Genomic DNA, 16,761 nt, shown 5'->3' with positions numbered 1-16,761 from the left:
GTGATGAAAGGAGTCACTTTACATGGTCACTGTGGCTTTCAAAGAGAAGACAGTTCAGGCTCAAACACACCAGACACATGATCCTTCTCCAACACAGCAGCCATATGCACACTTGTGTCCATTCTAGGTCCAGGCGGGACAGCTCCGCGACAGATTTTCAGAATATTGGCAAAGGATACATTTGAAAACAATGTATACACATTAAACTAATTTAAAACATGAATATCTACCTGGGACCTACTTAAGGTAGATGTACGTATATAATATGAATCTAAATAAAACTCAGTGAAATAGTGTTTGTCCTCAAATATGGTATGCGTTCAGCACTCCATTAGATACATTTAGGTATAATGAATCTAAATAGAACTCATTCACATAGTTAGTATTTATTCTGAAAATCTGGAAAAGATCAAGCACTTTTCGACATGTGTAGGCACCCTTTTTACTTCATCTTCAGTTAGACCTGCCTTCCTCCCTTGAAAGCATCTATTGGTTTCATCTGGCATATGCTCCACTTATACAATCCAAAACCTCATTTAACGGGACATTTGTTGGGTTTCCACCACAGAAGAAATTTTCTCGATGCGGTTTTGAGCTCTCCTCTCACGATGGCAATCTGAGGATGTGGATTGGAGGAAAAAAGGATAAAATTGAAAAGCCTGAACCCTAAACTTTCAAAAAACAAAAAAGTATACAACATAATCATCAAAGTAACATAGGACAGAAAAAGCTTGCATTGCAAGGCAGCAGCAGCCATATTGCTATATCCCATCATGCATTGCACTATGATCGGCTACGCAGTAGCCTAACAAAAGAATTTACTAAGGAGCAGAAGCAAATGCACTTGCTCCCCCCAATGAGGCTCCCTGGTATGTCCGAGTTTAGGCCCACCTCTGTCTGTGGGGAGGTCAATGTGACCTGGGAGAGCGGAGTTAAAGCGCGGGATAGGGCAGGAGGTCCTGAGATCAAGCCCGGCTCCACCGCTGACACTGCATGTCATTTTGGGAGGTAGGGTGAATGGTTCTGTGTTTGTCTGTTTGACCAAGCACATATGGATTTTAATCTAATGAAGAGAGGCTCTTTTATTATTACCCACAAGCAATATATTTTTGACATGTAGGGCCAAAACCAACAGGGATATGCCTGTTCCCCCTAAGAGGTGTCTGCGCAGTCATTTTATGAGAGGCTATCTCCAAAATAGATTAGAATTATGACTGGATGAAAGTAGGCACTAAATAGGAGTGGTTAGCAGTAACAAACGCTAAGAGCATCATTAAAAGCAATAAAACATAAGACAAATAAAAGCTCATGAATAAGGTAATACAGAAGCAATGAAGAACTAAACATGTTCGATGTGTACAGGAAAATATTGGGGACCCAGATTTACTACACAGGATGGAGAGTACATCGTAGATGGAGGTTTAATTTTGTAGCAGCATCAATTATAATTTCTAATTAGAACAATTACTTTAAAAACTTCCGGTAGAGACTAACTTGTTGACAAACAGGTCAGCAGACCACTCCTTCTCATGTTGGGTGTGAACAGGTCCTTATACCCTGTTTTTTTGTCTTTCCATTTTTATTTTTCTAAGAATACCGGAAACAGGAAAGAAAAAAACAAAGCAACATGAGAAACCAAGGGCCATCATTTACAAGGAGATGTTGGCACGTTAAGCTGCGCTGAATTTGGCAGTGCTGCACTCAGACATCTCAAAAACGCAGGGATGCGCCATGTTTACAACAATATGGTGCACCCCTGTGTGTTCCCTAGTGCTGGTGCTAAAAGTAGCTGCCTAGCCCCAACGCAGGCAACCTTGCACCATAGTGCATTGCAGGGAATGATTGTTTATGTGCAGAAAGTGCCTTCCTGCACATAAACAATCAATAGTGGTGATTTGTTATTTCTATGTGTGTTACAGAATGCAGTACACATAGAAGTAGCAATTCGTCATTATGAAATGATGGTAGCACACATAGAAAATGCAAAAACAAGAAGAAATAAAAGTATTTCGCTTTGTGCCACTTTAAAGTCACCCTTTAGGCGCTGCATCGGGTTTACGATTTCTCGTAAATCTGGGGCAGTGTCAAAAGCAATGGGTGTTGCATAGAAAATCCCACAGCAACAACTAATGCACGCCCCTCTGCCTCAGAAAACTGCGTTGGGCCCCATATTTACAAATCTACGTTAAGCCATGCAAAGTGGCTTAGCGCCACCTTGTAAATATGGGAAAAGGCACAGCGCCACTAGAGTGTCGCTGAATGTGATGCTCCGGTGGCGCTAGGGGCTTGTAAATGAGCCTGTCAGCCCTTACTTGGACACTTAGAGGTCGCTCTAGTTTAAAAGGTTTTGAAATGGAGGAAAGCAAATGTTTGTATTAATTAACAGCTGATTTAAGGGTTTTTGTATCCATCTGAATTTGCAGAGAAACAGTTTACACCTCCTTGTAAAGATCAAACCTGTTTCACCAGTGGGAAGACACTTTCGTTGAAACCTCTCGGACAGCTCAGTCTACGAGCCTTTTGGTTTCTTTCATCTGTGCTTTTGAGAATGCGTCATCTTGAATGGCAGTCTCTCCCACAGGAAGTGGCCAACTATCCCTTCACTCTGAGCCAATCATCTGTCCGGCAATTGTAAGATTTGGCTTGCTCAGCGTTCGATACAGTGGAAAGAGTGTCCACATTCTCCATCTGGAGACAGCCTGGGGGTTGAAGGAACTTTGGCACTTTCGAAATGAAATCATTATTTGCTTTCATAGTGAGCCTACACCACACAGCACTACAATGCACATCCTAGACACCTCTGTGGTGGAAGGGGCCGTATGGAGTGTATGTCACTAATGATATCAGATTCTAGGTGGCTCTAAGCTACGCATAGTTCTCTGTTTACTATCAGTGATTCTTTAAAATAATGTGTGCCAGCGGTAACATGCACATTGGGAAGTGCAAGGGGGGGGCGTTTAGAGCATGCACATGTTTTAATGTACCTAAGCAATCATACATCATTGTGACCTGATTACGTGGTACACATTTCTTTTTGGTACACAGAGCACCCTGACTTTGTTTCCTTTTCTTCCTTGCCGGTTGGTAATGTGCATTGCAGCAGAGCCGGCGGCGATGTCGACAAGCATGGCGGAAGCTGCATCGCCATTGGCTTCTGGTCCAGGGTGAGCAGCTTGTGCACCAGATCATGTCCAGGTACGCAGGCAGCCTGCTCCTGAAACAGTCGCCATGCTAGATTTCCTCCTCGCGGCTGTGCCCTTCTAGAAGGACAACGCCTCGTAGGCCTCTCATTGCATAGCTTTTTGGGTCAGCCTCATCGGGGGAGTGAGCGCACCTCTTCACATTCATTCATATTCAGTCTAGTCCAGTTTTAATGTTTTTTTTGTTGATTTTTCTTCATCATTAAAAACAACATGCTCTATTAAGACATGTCCTCCAACATTCTCCTCGAGTGATGTCGGTGGGGCTGGTGGCAGCAGCGGACTCTGGATCCGATGCTGGCCTCCGCTAGTGGAGTGGTTCTGTTATGTGCAGTGAGAGGCTTCAGTTCATTGTGGTAAGAAGAGGCTTCTGCCAAGAAGTCTCTCCAGTATCTGCTCCTCTCGCCCATCCTTTCTTCGCAGATTACCTGCAAACGGAGAAAAACCCGATTAGTAAAGCAGTGCTAACAAAAAGTACCACGCCACCTGTCAAGGACACACCATGAAACGGGCCAGACTAGATTTAAACCTCCAGTCTGAAAATAATTTGTGCTAAAAGTGTAGCATCACCAAGTGCTTTCAGCAAAAAGGAAACCTATTTAATGCAACTTCTAGAATTTAATATCCCTGATACATTTCTCATTTTGGGCTCTAGACTTCATTACCTATATCCTTTTCATTCACAGACACCCCATGTTTGCTTTGGTCTCCAACCACATCCTTAATGAATCTCACCTGCATTTCTTGATCAGTCTGCCACTGGTACTAGTAGCTCTCAACAGAAGCACCCGGAAAAGAAGAACACCCTGTACGTGGTAAATATCCCCACCTCTAACAACAGTGCATAGTAGGTCCAGCCCTAACACCTCCAAGAACAGCCCGCCTGAAAGCACTTTATTATCTTTCACACCTGGGCAGAAATGGTAATCAGCTGTGCACTGGGCAGGGTGGCCACTGGTCCAAATGCTGGTGCATTCCTCTTCACCTCCTTCTATGGGTATGTTTACCAGCATAGAGGGGGCATCTCCAGATTACCAACATAGTTGAGTTTTGCCAGTTCTGCATGCATCCATAGATTTACCAAGCAAGGTGGAAATGGTTCCCATTAGGCAGTGCTTGTTCTCCTCCTCTTCAGTGGCAGATATTGGCCATTGTTGTCAGCTTCTGGTTCACACTGATGATCTTGTCTTGAGATGGAGGGCGATGAACCTCCACATTCCCTAGATGCTAAGAAGGCATACGAAGTGGCTCCAGTGGCAGGTGATGTAGATGCTTGCCATAAAAGTGATTGTACATGGTACATTCTGACCCACAGTCCACGATGGCTAGGCATTATTGTGTAGTTTGCAGCTGCACAGATCTCTTGGACGTTTTTTATCATGTGGAGTCAGCTTTTGTGTTCACAGATCCCTAGATGTTTGGTTTATGGGATGGCGTGCCTAGGATGTACTGTAGGTTCCATCTCTGGTTCAATTATTCTGCTGACCTGCATGTGCAGTTGACCCAGACAGTAGACACTATGACAGTGTAGGAATTGTATATTGGAAAATGTGCTCCTGGTCTCTAGTGTCCCCTTCACCACTAACATTAGTCTGCAATGTGCTTATAAATATCAAAAGGCCCGTGGCCATGCCAAAAATTTCTTGTGTAGGCACCTTATTTTAAGTGACTGGTTGACTGATTGTCCCTCATCAGTGAGCTGATTCATGTTCATCTTGCTTTTCTGGACTCTAGTGTCTGTTTTTAACGGTGGTGTCCAGCAGTCGTAGAAGTCCCTCCAGCCAGCGCCCTTATGGGATTTGGGGGTCTAGATGCAGCCAATAGAGACTGGAGGCAAGCACGTCTTGGACCCTGCACCAGATTAAATTAAAAAAGGTAATTGGCGGAGTACGTGCAAAAGCCTCACCCTCAGGAAATTACTCAGGACCCATTTCGTCACTTTTTTGCTCACTGCACCACTCCAGACAGGGAAATGCCTTAGACAAGTCAGTAATGGTCTTGTTCTAATAGGAAGATTCCAGCACGAACTGCCAGGCCAACTTGCCCTCTGAAAAGTAACACTAACAACCCCAGATCTTTTTAGCCTTGATTGGACGTAGAGGTGCTACCAGGCCAGTTCATTCGCTTCTTGCACAGGTGTCTGGGCCCTGAGGTTCTCACCTATTTTCACTTCCCTGCATCTCCACCCTAAACACATCCTGCCTTCCTCCTCGCGAGGCTGCGAATGTAAACACCAAAACTATGTATCCACTCTAGACCCCCAGCTGTTTTTTTTTTTTGATCTAGTTGCTTGTCACCTTACAGCCACCTTCCCTCCCCCCATACCTTCCAGGCTCTGTGTTTATAAGCCTCGCTTCAGTGCAACCTTGCAGTCGGTCAATGCCAGAAGCTGCTGGTGGCTTATCTTGAAATACCTCCTGTGCTGTGATTTATTAGGCAACAAAATGACTGACTTCTTAGAATGGCTAACACTAGCGGCCATCTTGTGTGCCTCATTTCCCCCAATGGGAACCGAAATGGTTGTGGCATGACCAAGCCTGCATTAGGACCCATCGTAAACCTTGCTTCCCCACTGCGTACTTCTCCGACCCCCTTTCTCATATGAGCAATGGTTTACCATAACTCTTGTCAGAAGGGAAATACACCTATACATCGCAGAGCACTGTGGACTGAGGACATATCAATGACCAAGCACACTTAAGTATGATGTTCCCCAGCTTGTTTTATGATGCTTTTTTGACGTTTCAGGCCCATATTTATACTTTTTTAGCACCGCATTTGCGCCGCTTTTTGATGCAAAAACGGCGCAAACGTACAAAATACAATTGTATTTTGCAAGTTTGCGCCGCCTTTGTGTCAAAAAATTACGCAAATGCGGCGCTAAGAACAGTATAAAATATGGACCTCAGTGTTTATCAGAGGATCTTGTGTTTTTCTGCATGAATGAATTGATGAGGGATGGGAAGCTGTAGCGGGTAGTGCGCAACCTGAGTTAGCACCCCCTTCAGTAACATCAGTAGACCCTTACCTGCAGGCGGAGAGGCCTCCCTTTTCTCCGCCTCCCACGGCTACTGCTCCTCCTGAACACCTGTGCAGTTTTCTTTACTCTCCGATGTTATTGCTAGGTAGTCAGACCTGCAGGGAATGAGACGCGGTGAGTAACTCAGTTACTGCTAACATCCATGTCAGCTGTCCTACAACCATTGCCATTTGAATCAATGTGCTTACTAATGTTTAATTGTAGGTTTTGCCCACTGAGCAAGGGTGCCTTTTGGAACCCTTTATCATCTAACCGCACCAGGGTGCATAGCTGGCATTAGAAACACTTTAGATAGTTAATAAACAAGTTATTTCAACTTAAAACAAACCTAAATTCTGTTGTAGTTATAAAATATCATCTAAACATGGACCTTTTTTAAGTCGGTTGGAAACTGAACAGACTTACTTGTATATTAGGGTTCTTAGTTCAAAAATAGATCTACCAGTTCTTCTTTCTTTGAAGTTGTAAGATCTATTAGGCATGGATTTAAGTATTTTTACCAAGTCATCCGATCCTTAGCAAAAATCTTGATACTGTAATTCCATCTCATATGAACATCACACTTTTTTGGGGACTATATCGCCCTTTGGCATCAATTTACATGCGAGTGCAAGATGTAATCTCATATGCACTAGTGTTTTAGGAGGTGCAGAAAGTGAGAATTGGTCACAGGTGGTGAGCGAATGACCTCACTGTAAAATAGGTAAAGAAAAATGAACATTTTGTAAGTTCTTAGATAATCAGTGTGTACATAGTATGAAATCACAACACAGGCTGAAGACACACCTTTCCTAAGAAGCTACATCATGACCAGGGTCACTGGAATTATGCAATTCTGCAGCTGCAGATTTTTTTGCATAATTATGGATTTACTGTGTTAGCCACATAATCCATCATCCCTTGCATAATATGCAGATTTTAACCCCAAAAACAGTTTCAAGATCAAGCAGATCAAAAGGCACTAAGACCATGGCGTGCTTACGTGCAGTGGAAGGCCTTTTGCAACAGTTAACTAGTCGGCTCTCATTTGTTTAGTTCTGAATTTAGTTGTTAAACTGATACTAACGAGGTAAAATCTTTGCACAGAAAGGATTACCATGTGTACCAAGCATTGGTATTGTCCGCCAGCCTTTTGGCAATTCTTGTTTTGCTTTGTCATGGGTTTTGAAAACCTTAATTGTTCAGAAAGATCAGGGCCAGACTGGGAACCCAAAGCGGCCCTGGCAATTTTGTTGTTGGACTAGCTGTCAGGGCAAGTGCGAAGCACTGCTGCTTTTGCTACTGTGGTTCGATATTGCAGCACCGCTGCAAAACTGGCCCCATTAACAAAAAACGACCTGCACCGCTGCAAAACCAACCCCCACCCCTCCAGCCTCCTGGGAAAATCCCCGATGCAGCCAGTCCGTCCCTGAGGTGGCTGCTGGGCCCTCATTAAATGTAAGAAAGGCTAAAGTGTTTCTCTGGTCTCAAAAAAGTACACATTACCATGGTACACCCATACTGGAGGGAACTACCTTGCATGTAGATGTGTTCTAAGGGAAAGGGCAGCATGCAGTAACATAGTGAAGTCAGTCAGTGACTGAATGGGCTAACATTGCCCCTTGATACATGCTGGAGTGGGTTGGAGAAAAATGTGAATGACACAGTCACAGACTAATGGATGAGGTCTGGCTGAAACCCCTATAAGTAACTATGTTGTGCAACATTTTAGTGAAACCAAAAGGCCTTGTCTAAAACAGATCTAAAAAAAGCCATCAGTCTGGCATTGTTTGCTAGCCTCACCTTTGAGAAACAAGGCAAGAAAGAAAGGAAGAAAGAAAGGCAGACAAAAAAGAAAGGAAGAAGGGCAAGGAAGGAAGGCAGGGAGGGAGGGAGGGGGAAAATTTGGGAGGAAGGCAAAAATGAAGAAAGGGGAGAAGAAGGCAAGAGGGCAAATGAAAGCAGAAGAAAAGAAAAGGAAAAGGGACAAGAATGAAAGAAGACAATATAACTAAAGAAGGCAAAAAGGAAAAAAAGAAGGAAATACAGCAAAAAAAAGAAACAGGGAAAAAGGCATAGAAAGAAAGATAGAAGGGAGGAAAGAAAGGCAAAAAAGGAAAACAAAGAAAGAGTGAAAGAAAGGAGGCAAGAAAGAAAGAGGGTGTGAAAAAGGAAAGAAGGCAAAAACGAAAGAAAGGGGAAGAAAGTAAACAAGAAAGAGAAAGAAAGAAAATAAAAATAAAGCAAGGAGAAAGGGAAAAAAGAACAGAAGAAAGGGAAAAGAAAAAAGAAAGCAGGAAATGAAGATGCAAACAGGAAAGCAAATAAGGAAAAAGGACGAATGCAAAAAAAGACAAAAGGAAAGAAAGAAAAACGAAAAAAGGAAAGTATCTAAGAATAAAGGAAAGAAAGAATGATGGCAAAAGAAAAAGAGACTAAAAAGAAGGAAAGAAGGAAGGAAATATGAACAAAGAAATGATGGAAGGAAGCAAAGAAGGGAAGAAGGCAAAAAAGAAAAAGAACAAATGAGAAAGAACAAACAAAAAGGCAAAAGAAAGAAAAGAAAGAAGAACGAAAGAAAAGGGGAAGAAGGCAAAAAAGAAAAAGTCAGGGAAAAACAGAAGGAAGGGATGAAAGAAAGCAAAAACAAAGGAAAAAGAAAGAACAAAGGAAAGAAAAAGGAAAGATGGATGGAAGGAAAGAGTGTTCATAGCAAATACTATTGAATTCTAAAACCCAAATTACACCCCAACTATGTTTAAATAAAACTGGTACAAGTGTGCTGCAAATTCAATATCATAACATTTGGTTTTCTTGTTAAAGAACTAGTGGTGAAACCAAGTCCAGGAACAGAGTATGATATGCTGTGAAACAGCAGCCGTGCACTTCAAAAGGAATTTACAACAGCATCGGAATGACAGGAACTGATTATGGTGGAATGTGCCTTCTGCTGACTTCAAATGAGTCCTACTGTCACATCAGGCAAAACCGACACTAAGGGGAACTCCTTGTGTTTAGATGTGCACATTGTGAAAAGGCAAAATACTATCACTCGACGTGACCTTAACAAGACGCTTCGTAGTATGACCCATTGCCCCATGATGGATGCTGTCTGCTGTAGTGGGCGGAAGCAAAATGGGTCTGACACAAGCATAGTGGATGAAAGTCCCTTTAAGTATGTATATTATACATATTATGTTAGTTTATTCTAAAAGTTTTGGTAAACACAAGACTTAACAAGCATTTGTAATTCAGTGGGTACCGCGTTTGCTCATTTGTAATTCAGTGGGTACTGCGTTTGCTCGAGTTAAAGCTATTAGCGTTATAAACTCCTAACCAGACTTTTCTCGCCACATAAACTGAAAAGTAAAACAGTTTCGCAAAAGTGAGCCCACGGCCACCATGAGCACAAAGCAAACACACAAAAGGAAACAGAAGTTAGCTCGCAGTGAAACGTATCGGCAAAAGTGTAATTATCCATGTACCTGATAAAAATACAATTATCCATATGACCGGTAAAAATGCAAATATCCATGTAACAGGGTCGATGTCATGCAAAGATCGATCGTGAGATCGTGCTGCCTATGAAATAAAGAGAAAACGTAGTGCAGAAACCATACGGAAAACATGAAGCCTCATATGTTTTCAGTAGTTGGCCGGTGCGCTTGAGGCGGGCTAAACACTGGAAAAGGCATGACGTATGCATATCTTTCACTAATGACTCAAATTTTAAAAGGCAAGCCCACAAACCAACCAAACTGATGGGCTTGACATGGGGGTGATTAAAGCCCACAGAGAGATTACTCCTAGGACAGGGCGCTTTGCGCTCGACCCTAAAAATTACAAAATAATTAATTAATACTATCAGCAATATGCTGTATAGTTCAGCTTTTCTTACTGCATAATTTAGTCAACTTTGCCACAAAATTTGGTGTTACCCAGCCGCATAGTTACAGTGGCTTCATCAATTATGAGTGTCCCCCAGAATCACTTATACAACCACTCTGCCTTCAACACAGTACTGCATGCTACTGCTATTCACTACATTCAGGCTATACATATACAACATTATTATATACATACATACATACATTTTCCTCACAATAGTTTAATGCTAGCACATGGGGACAGACTACACTAACAGTGCAAGGAAGCTATTCTCACTAGGGTTTCATGTTGACCCTTCTTACGAAGATTGCACTGGTGCACACATTTCTGATAACCTCGTTGGGGCTTAATATTTGGATAGGTATCACAGTGAATGCCGTTAGCACAAGCAGTTTATCACAAAAAGGGTTTAATGCTAAAGATACATATTATATACACCACATATTTCCTATCCCAGGCTGATTAAACTGAGAATTGTGTCTGTCATGTCTGTTGTTGTGTGGAATGCCTCTATGGCTTAGTGGGTACAATTTGGAAAGGCAGAGCAAATTACAATGGCTGATGACAAGTGACATTGTGAGTAAAGAATAAACCTTGCTCACTACTTCCCCTGCTCTTCCTGTGATTGCCGCTGAGATTCTGGACCCATCGAACTGCCACTCACACACCATACTGAGGATTAGCCAGCCACTGTCTGCAAAGCAGACCTTAATGAGGAAACACACTTTTCATTAGTGTCTTTATGTGTATTGGTAAAAGGCACTCTTACCCAAGAGGGTATTGTTGTCTGAGCAGGTGCGTGTATCTAGCCTTGTCAAGGACAGGGTTGCTAGTTCATTAGTCAGGTCTTCAGCTTCATGAGAAATTCAACAGGAGAGGAGGGGGCTCTGATGTGAAGTGGGAGATTGTTCCAGGCTTTAGGACAGATGTAGAATGTCTGCCCTCAGGTCTAGTTCTGTGCATGCATTAAATGTGTGCTAGTAGGAGTCCTGTAAAGCAGAGGTGTCTGGGTGGTTGCTGGAAGGGAGATGTGGCTGTTCAGATAGGTGTGGTTTAAGTTGGGTACCGCCTTGAACATGTGGGTGAGGAGTCTGAGCTGAGCACTCTTGTGTAGCGGGAGCCAGGAGAGTTTCATGGGATATAGTGTGATGTGGGTTCTACATGGAAGGTTGAGTATGAGTCTGGCTGAGAAAGTTCTGGATGGTTTGTAGTCTTCTGGTGAGTTGTTTGGTGATGCCGGCTTAGAGGGTGAAACCATAGTCCAGTTTTCTAGTGACAGGGGCTTGTGGATGGGCATTGATTTAGAACAAGCAGAAAGATATTTGTTTTGAGATGACAGAAAGTATTTCCTCAGATTCCCAAAGGCTGCTGAAGGGGAAGTTCTTGATGAACCTGATGAGGCTGTGAAACGCTGATAGAAACCATTCTCCATCCAGAATGGTTTACTATATCACAGATTTCAATAGTTCAACAGGAAGTAAGGAACATACATCACATCACATACATCACTTCATTAAGAGGACTTTTGATACTGTACAAATTTGGTCAACATGCTGAGTCTTTAATCAAGGACCAGACTGAGGTGAGGAGTTATGACAAACGAATCCAAGAGAGGCTGCTCTTTAGCAAGGATTCTTCATTTCAGGGTTCAGTAACATAGTATGATTATTCAGTCCTCACAAGGAGAAGCTACATGATGTGAGAAGTGTGGCAGCTGTAAAACTACTGCAAATGGGATTAAAGAAATGAACATAGTCAACTGAGATTATTCTGCGCAGGACAGTGTATGCTGCAAATGTTGGCCCAAGAGACATTTGGTGAGTTCCAAGTTTTGTCTGGCTTTACATTAAAGTTGCAGCTATTGTGGGCAGCTAGGTAATTTCAGGAGAGTTTGTAGGAGAAGATCAAAGAAAAATGACATAAGCATGAAGGAAGATGACTCAGTAGTTGAAAGAGTTAACAGTTTGGTTATTTCAGTAGGAAACGAAAAATTAATGGTAAGTGTGGATTAGAATACGTTAATGACATTACTGTGAATATCATAATAGATACTATAGCTCTTGACTTGTTACTGCATCCTGGGGCTCACATTTTTATTATGTATCATCATAAAACAGTTGACTGAGTCTGGTAAAACAGAGTATTGAATCCTCGTGATGTCAAATTTACAGAGTATGATCAGCAAACATTTGTTCTTGATGGGTATTTTTAGTAATGTAACAAAGGACAGGATACCCTGGGATTGAAACATCTTGGTGTACTGGAAATAGTACTTAGGGCTCAAAACGTAATGCAGATCACAGCTGAACAAGGAAGGGATGTGGAGGAGAGGAACGGTACAAAGTAAATTGGGGGAGAAGTCGATAGAGAGCGTGCTGTGGATGACATATAGATATTTGGTGAGGGAAGTTAGATACCACATTAAAGGAATATAAAGGAGTGTTTGATAAGGAGTTGGGAGAGCTAAGAGGGTTAGTTTACACTATCAAACTGAAAGAACTGTATATGCCTCTTAAGCATAGGATGAGAAGTGTGCCACTGGACATGCAAGAAGAGTTGACCAAGTACGTACAGAAAATGCGTAAGGAGAAGGTAATTTCAGGAGTGAGATTTCCTTATCAACCACATATTTTAGTCACTCAAAAGATGCAGTCCAATTAAGTGTTTGTTTGTGTGGACCAGTCACCCAAAAAGATGCAGTCCAATGAATTGTGTATGTGTGTGGACTTCAGGATGGTCAACAAAAAGATCTGGGTGGAGGGCACCCTTTGCCTTGTACTGAGTATATGCTAGCAACAAAACATAGGACCAAGCTGTTCTCCAAATTAGACTTAAGGTCTGTGCACTAGCAAATACCTTTGGCAGAGGAGTGATAGCATCTCACTGCATTTATTACGCCAGATGGTGTTTACCAGTTTTATAAGTTGGCAATTAAGTTGGTGTCTGTATCACATAAAATGTATTTCAGGCAGAGAAGAGTTCATGGGTTTCCCAGATGACAACTTAGGGCACGATTCAAAAGGGTAAAGACCAGCTCAGAACAAAAGTCTAACTTTATGTCTTTTCGGCATTCGGAAAGGTGAGATACGAGTCATATCTTCACATCTGCCATCGACCCCGGAGATTCTGGGCTGAAGAAAGCTGATTCAGGTTTAAAAAGGAAGGACCTGCCTTATAAAATCAAACAAAGTAAAACCATCCAAGCAAGGCTGGCACATGGGGACTTGCTGCCCCAACTGAATTTGCATTTTGCTTCCTTTCCCTAATGCAAGACAGGGGTATTATATGTTGCTCATAGAGGCAGTCTGGTGGCACCTACTGGCGGGGCTACAGATGAGTACTTACTATGACCGTGTTCTAGCACAGGCCTTGTGTTCACACCTTATTGAGGCCCTCACACTCACACACCGACCCTGCAGTGACAGTAACTGGGCGCAGGTCACAGAGCTGCTGCAACCCGCCCCCTTGCCATGGATCAATAGACAGGAGTGTCACAGTCTGTGATCGCTTTTTTCTCCTCCATCTTTGTCGCAGTCCTATTGATCCTTCTGATCTCTTACACTCCCCCCTTCCTCCTCCCTCTGTTCTCCCTTACATCCCCTTCTGCTCGCTGCACTCTTCATGTAATTTCAGCTGTTTAAGAGATCATTAAGAGATCGGTAGCCTGCAGGTTACACCCACAAGCTTATGCTTATACCAGCAGCACCAACCCAGCGCCTCATCATTCTAACGGCCATATGTATAAAAATAGGAACTGTAATTTCCTAATTGCAATTTTTAGCAAATAGCAATTAGGAAATCACAATTCCTATTGTATGAAAACTTACAAACTTCAGAAAGTGATTTCTACTGGGGTCACAAATAGATGTACCTCATGAATATTAATGAGGTAGATCGCAATTTGCACCCCTCAGGGATGGTAGCCTGCTGGGATCAGCAGACCACCAAGTCTGTGATTGCTTTTTAATAAAACATTTATTTTAATGGAACTCAATTTCCTTAAAGGAAAAAAAGATGTGTTTCAAAAAACTTTTTACGAGTAGGCAGTGGTCTTTTGGGTACCCCTTCCCGTTTGTGAATGGCTGCCACCACCCTTGAGGAGTCTGTAAAAATGTATGTTTTGGAACCATAATTCAGTCGCAAAACATTCATACATAGCACTGTGATTTGGTATTTGAAAGGGAAGTCCCAAACACACCACTTCCAAATACCGAATTGCTAAACATAAACTGTGTTTCGGTAACATGTTACCAAGTTGCAATTTGTGTTTTGTACATATGAACAAACGTTTTTGCAGTCGAAAATGACACGATTGTGCAAATCTGGTGATTTATGACCGCAGAAATGATTTTGTACCTATATCCCTAAGATCAGTAAACAAAGTTCTATCGAGTAAAGCAGAAACACAATCTGCACTTGCCAAATGCCAAGGCACAATTAATATTGTGGTATGCCCTCTTTTAAAGGTGAATTAAAACATTATGGTTATTTGTGGGCGTGACGAGACCTATTATTACAATTATTATTTGTTGCGACTAAAAATAACATTAATACTAACATTATTTCTATTAATAATACTGACTACTATCGACCTCCCCTACTCTTTCCTAATGCATGTCCGCTCCATCACTTTTACCTGATGTGCTCGGATGGTTCCTGAGTGTGCCGCTCTCATCTTTGTGACCTCAGTGGTCCATACCTCACATTCCTTAATACACTCCTCAGAATCTCGCGTTGTTCCTTCAAGCCTCTACCATTCAGTGTCCACATTTCTCCCGTCATCCTTCCCTCTCCAACAGCCTCACCACAGAGGCTCTGCGGACTCCTTTCTGTCTCCAGCTGTAGAGGGGGACACTCTCTTCCTCCTCTTGCTTTCTGCCCGCGCCTCTCAAGGTACAAACTCTCTCATCCTTTCTGTCTGTGCCTCTAGAAGTGAACACTCTCTCTCCTTTCTGTCTGTGGTTCTAGAAGTGAACACTTTCTCTCCTTTCTGTCTGTGCATCGGTCCACTCTCTCTTCTTTTCTGTCTGTGCCTCTGTAAGTGAACAGTCCCTCTTCTTTTCTGTCTGCGTCTCTAGAGTTGAACACTCTCTTCCTTTCTGTCTGTGCCTCACTCGCTCCCTCGCTGTAGGGCTTTCTAGACATCATCACTCTCTCGCCCTTTCTTCGTGTGTCTGCGTAAGGCTGCCCTCTCACTTTCAGCGTGGGTCTATAGAAATGACCACCCTCTCCTCCACCGTATTCTCTCACCCGGCATCCCTCTCTTTGCCTGCAGAGATGACCTCACCCTCCGTCTCCTAATGTTCTTCGCTTTCATCCTCATCCATCTTTGTGGCTCGGTACGATTGCTCTCTCTCCCCTCCCCCTGCTCCTTTCGGCCGCCCCGCACAATGTGCGCACCCGAAGACTTTCGAACTTTGCCCCCCCTCCCCACCCCCCCGCTTCCTTTCTCCCCTCAGTTGTGCCTTAAACTGACCACTTTCCTCCATCCTTGTCGCCCCCGGTCTTTTTCAGTTTGTGCCGCTATAGACCCTCACTGTGCCCCTCCCCCTCCCAGAGATGCAACCATTCATCCAAGGAGGCTCCCACTGCCGCAGCGCGCAGACGAAGTAAATCATTGGCTTCTCACTGTAATGGACACCGCTGCAGAGGTTTGGAAAATTGGCTTTTTGAGGGGGAACGGCGACGCTCCCCCGACACCTGGCATCTGAGAGCTCTGAGAAAGCCAACCTAGTTAACCTAGGCAAGCTGGTGCACGTGTTATTTAAAACGAAATTAAAAAAAGGAAAAGAAAATATGCTACCACCCAAACGTGGCAGTAAAAAAAAATACCTTTGCATATACATCGAACAGATCAGTACCGGAGATTCCTGAATGGCAACGAGACATTCAATCTTAAAATCTGTCTCACTGATATGAGCTTTAATAATAATGATAACTTGCTTTTTTTCTGTAATCCCGGGATCAGTATATTTTGCTATAAATATCGTATTACTAGCACACAAGGGTAGTAATTTCACATATCCCCGACGGATGATCGACTAAACTGCTTCTGTCTGAATTTAAATCTGCAATAAACACTTTGCACAGACCACAGCAGCAGATACTCAATCCCATAATTAATCTTACTGGGGCATCCTTAATCTTCCAATTAATCAAGATGAGAAAAACTGATGAAGGGATGCCTGGCAGGGTTTGCTGCAGGTGAGCGCCGACGCAGGACGGGTGATGTCATTACGAGTGCTCCCTAGGAGGGATGATGTCATCATGACCGGCCTTAGCGCTGGTGGCGCCCAGGGCAACAGTCTTTGTCGGCACATCACAGTGGCCTCCCTCTCTATGGATTCACTCACTACTACCCACCAATGGGGATCCTCATCTCTCCACAGCCCCACTCTCACAAGCATGTCATTTCTTTTATAGCGCTACTCATACCAGCGCAGGGATTCAGAGCACTTCACAACACACATATTATACAGAGACAAAGAATCATAAGTATATAAAGCAGTCCTTAGACAATGAGGTCTACAAGGTGTGGGAGTTATAGCCTATCCTTTGAGTTTGCATGCAGCTCTTTAGTGATAGTTCATAGCTCACTTCACTGTTCTATATTACAACTGCAATGTATGACCTGCAGGCAACAAAAGGATCTCT

General features: G+C 43.0%; 1 protein-coding gene across 1 annotated transcript in view; it reads right to left on the bottom strand.

The window, feature by feature from the left end:
• Window positions 1-370: 370 nt before the first annotated feature.
• Window positions 371-16,761, bottom strand: part of SCN1B (sodium voltage-gated channel beta subunit 1) — a 253,718-nt gene continuing 237,327 nt past the window's right edge. The window contains exons 5-6 of the mRNA XM_069201062.1: window positions 6,229-6,335; window positions 371-3,628 (exon numbers count right to left, since the gene is read on the bottom strand). Of these exons, the coding sequence (XP_069057163.1) occupies window positions 6,269-6,335 (67 nt within the window). The 3' untranslated portion in view covers window positions 371-3,628; window positions 6,229-6,268. The remainder of the gene's footprint in view (window positions 3,629-6,228; window positions 6,336-16,761) is intronic.

This window comes from Pleurodeles waltl, chromosome 7 (genome assembly GCF_031143425.1).
Source record: "Pleurodeles waltl isolate 20211129_DDA chromosome 7, aPleWal1.hap1.20221129, whole genome shotgun sequence".
Classification (NCBI taxonomy): Eukaryota; Metazoa; Chordata; class Amphibia; order Caudata; family Salamandridae; genus Pleurodeles; species Pleurodeles waltl.
The sequence above is the reverse complement of the archived record's forward strand: the minus strand, read 5'-3'. Positions and strand labels throughout refer to the sequence as shown.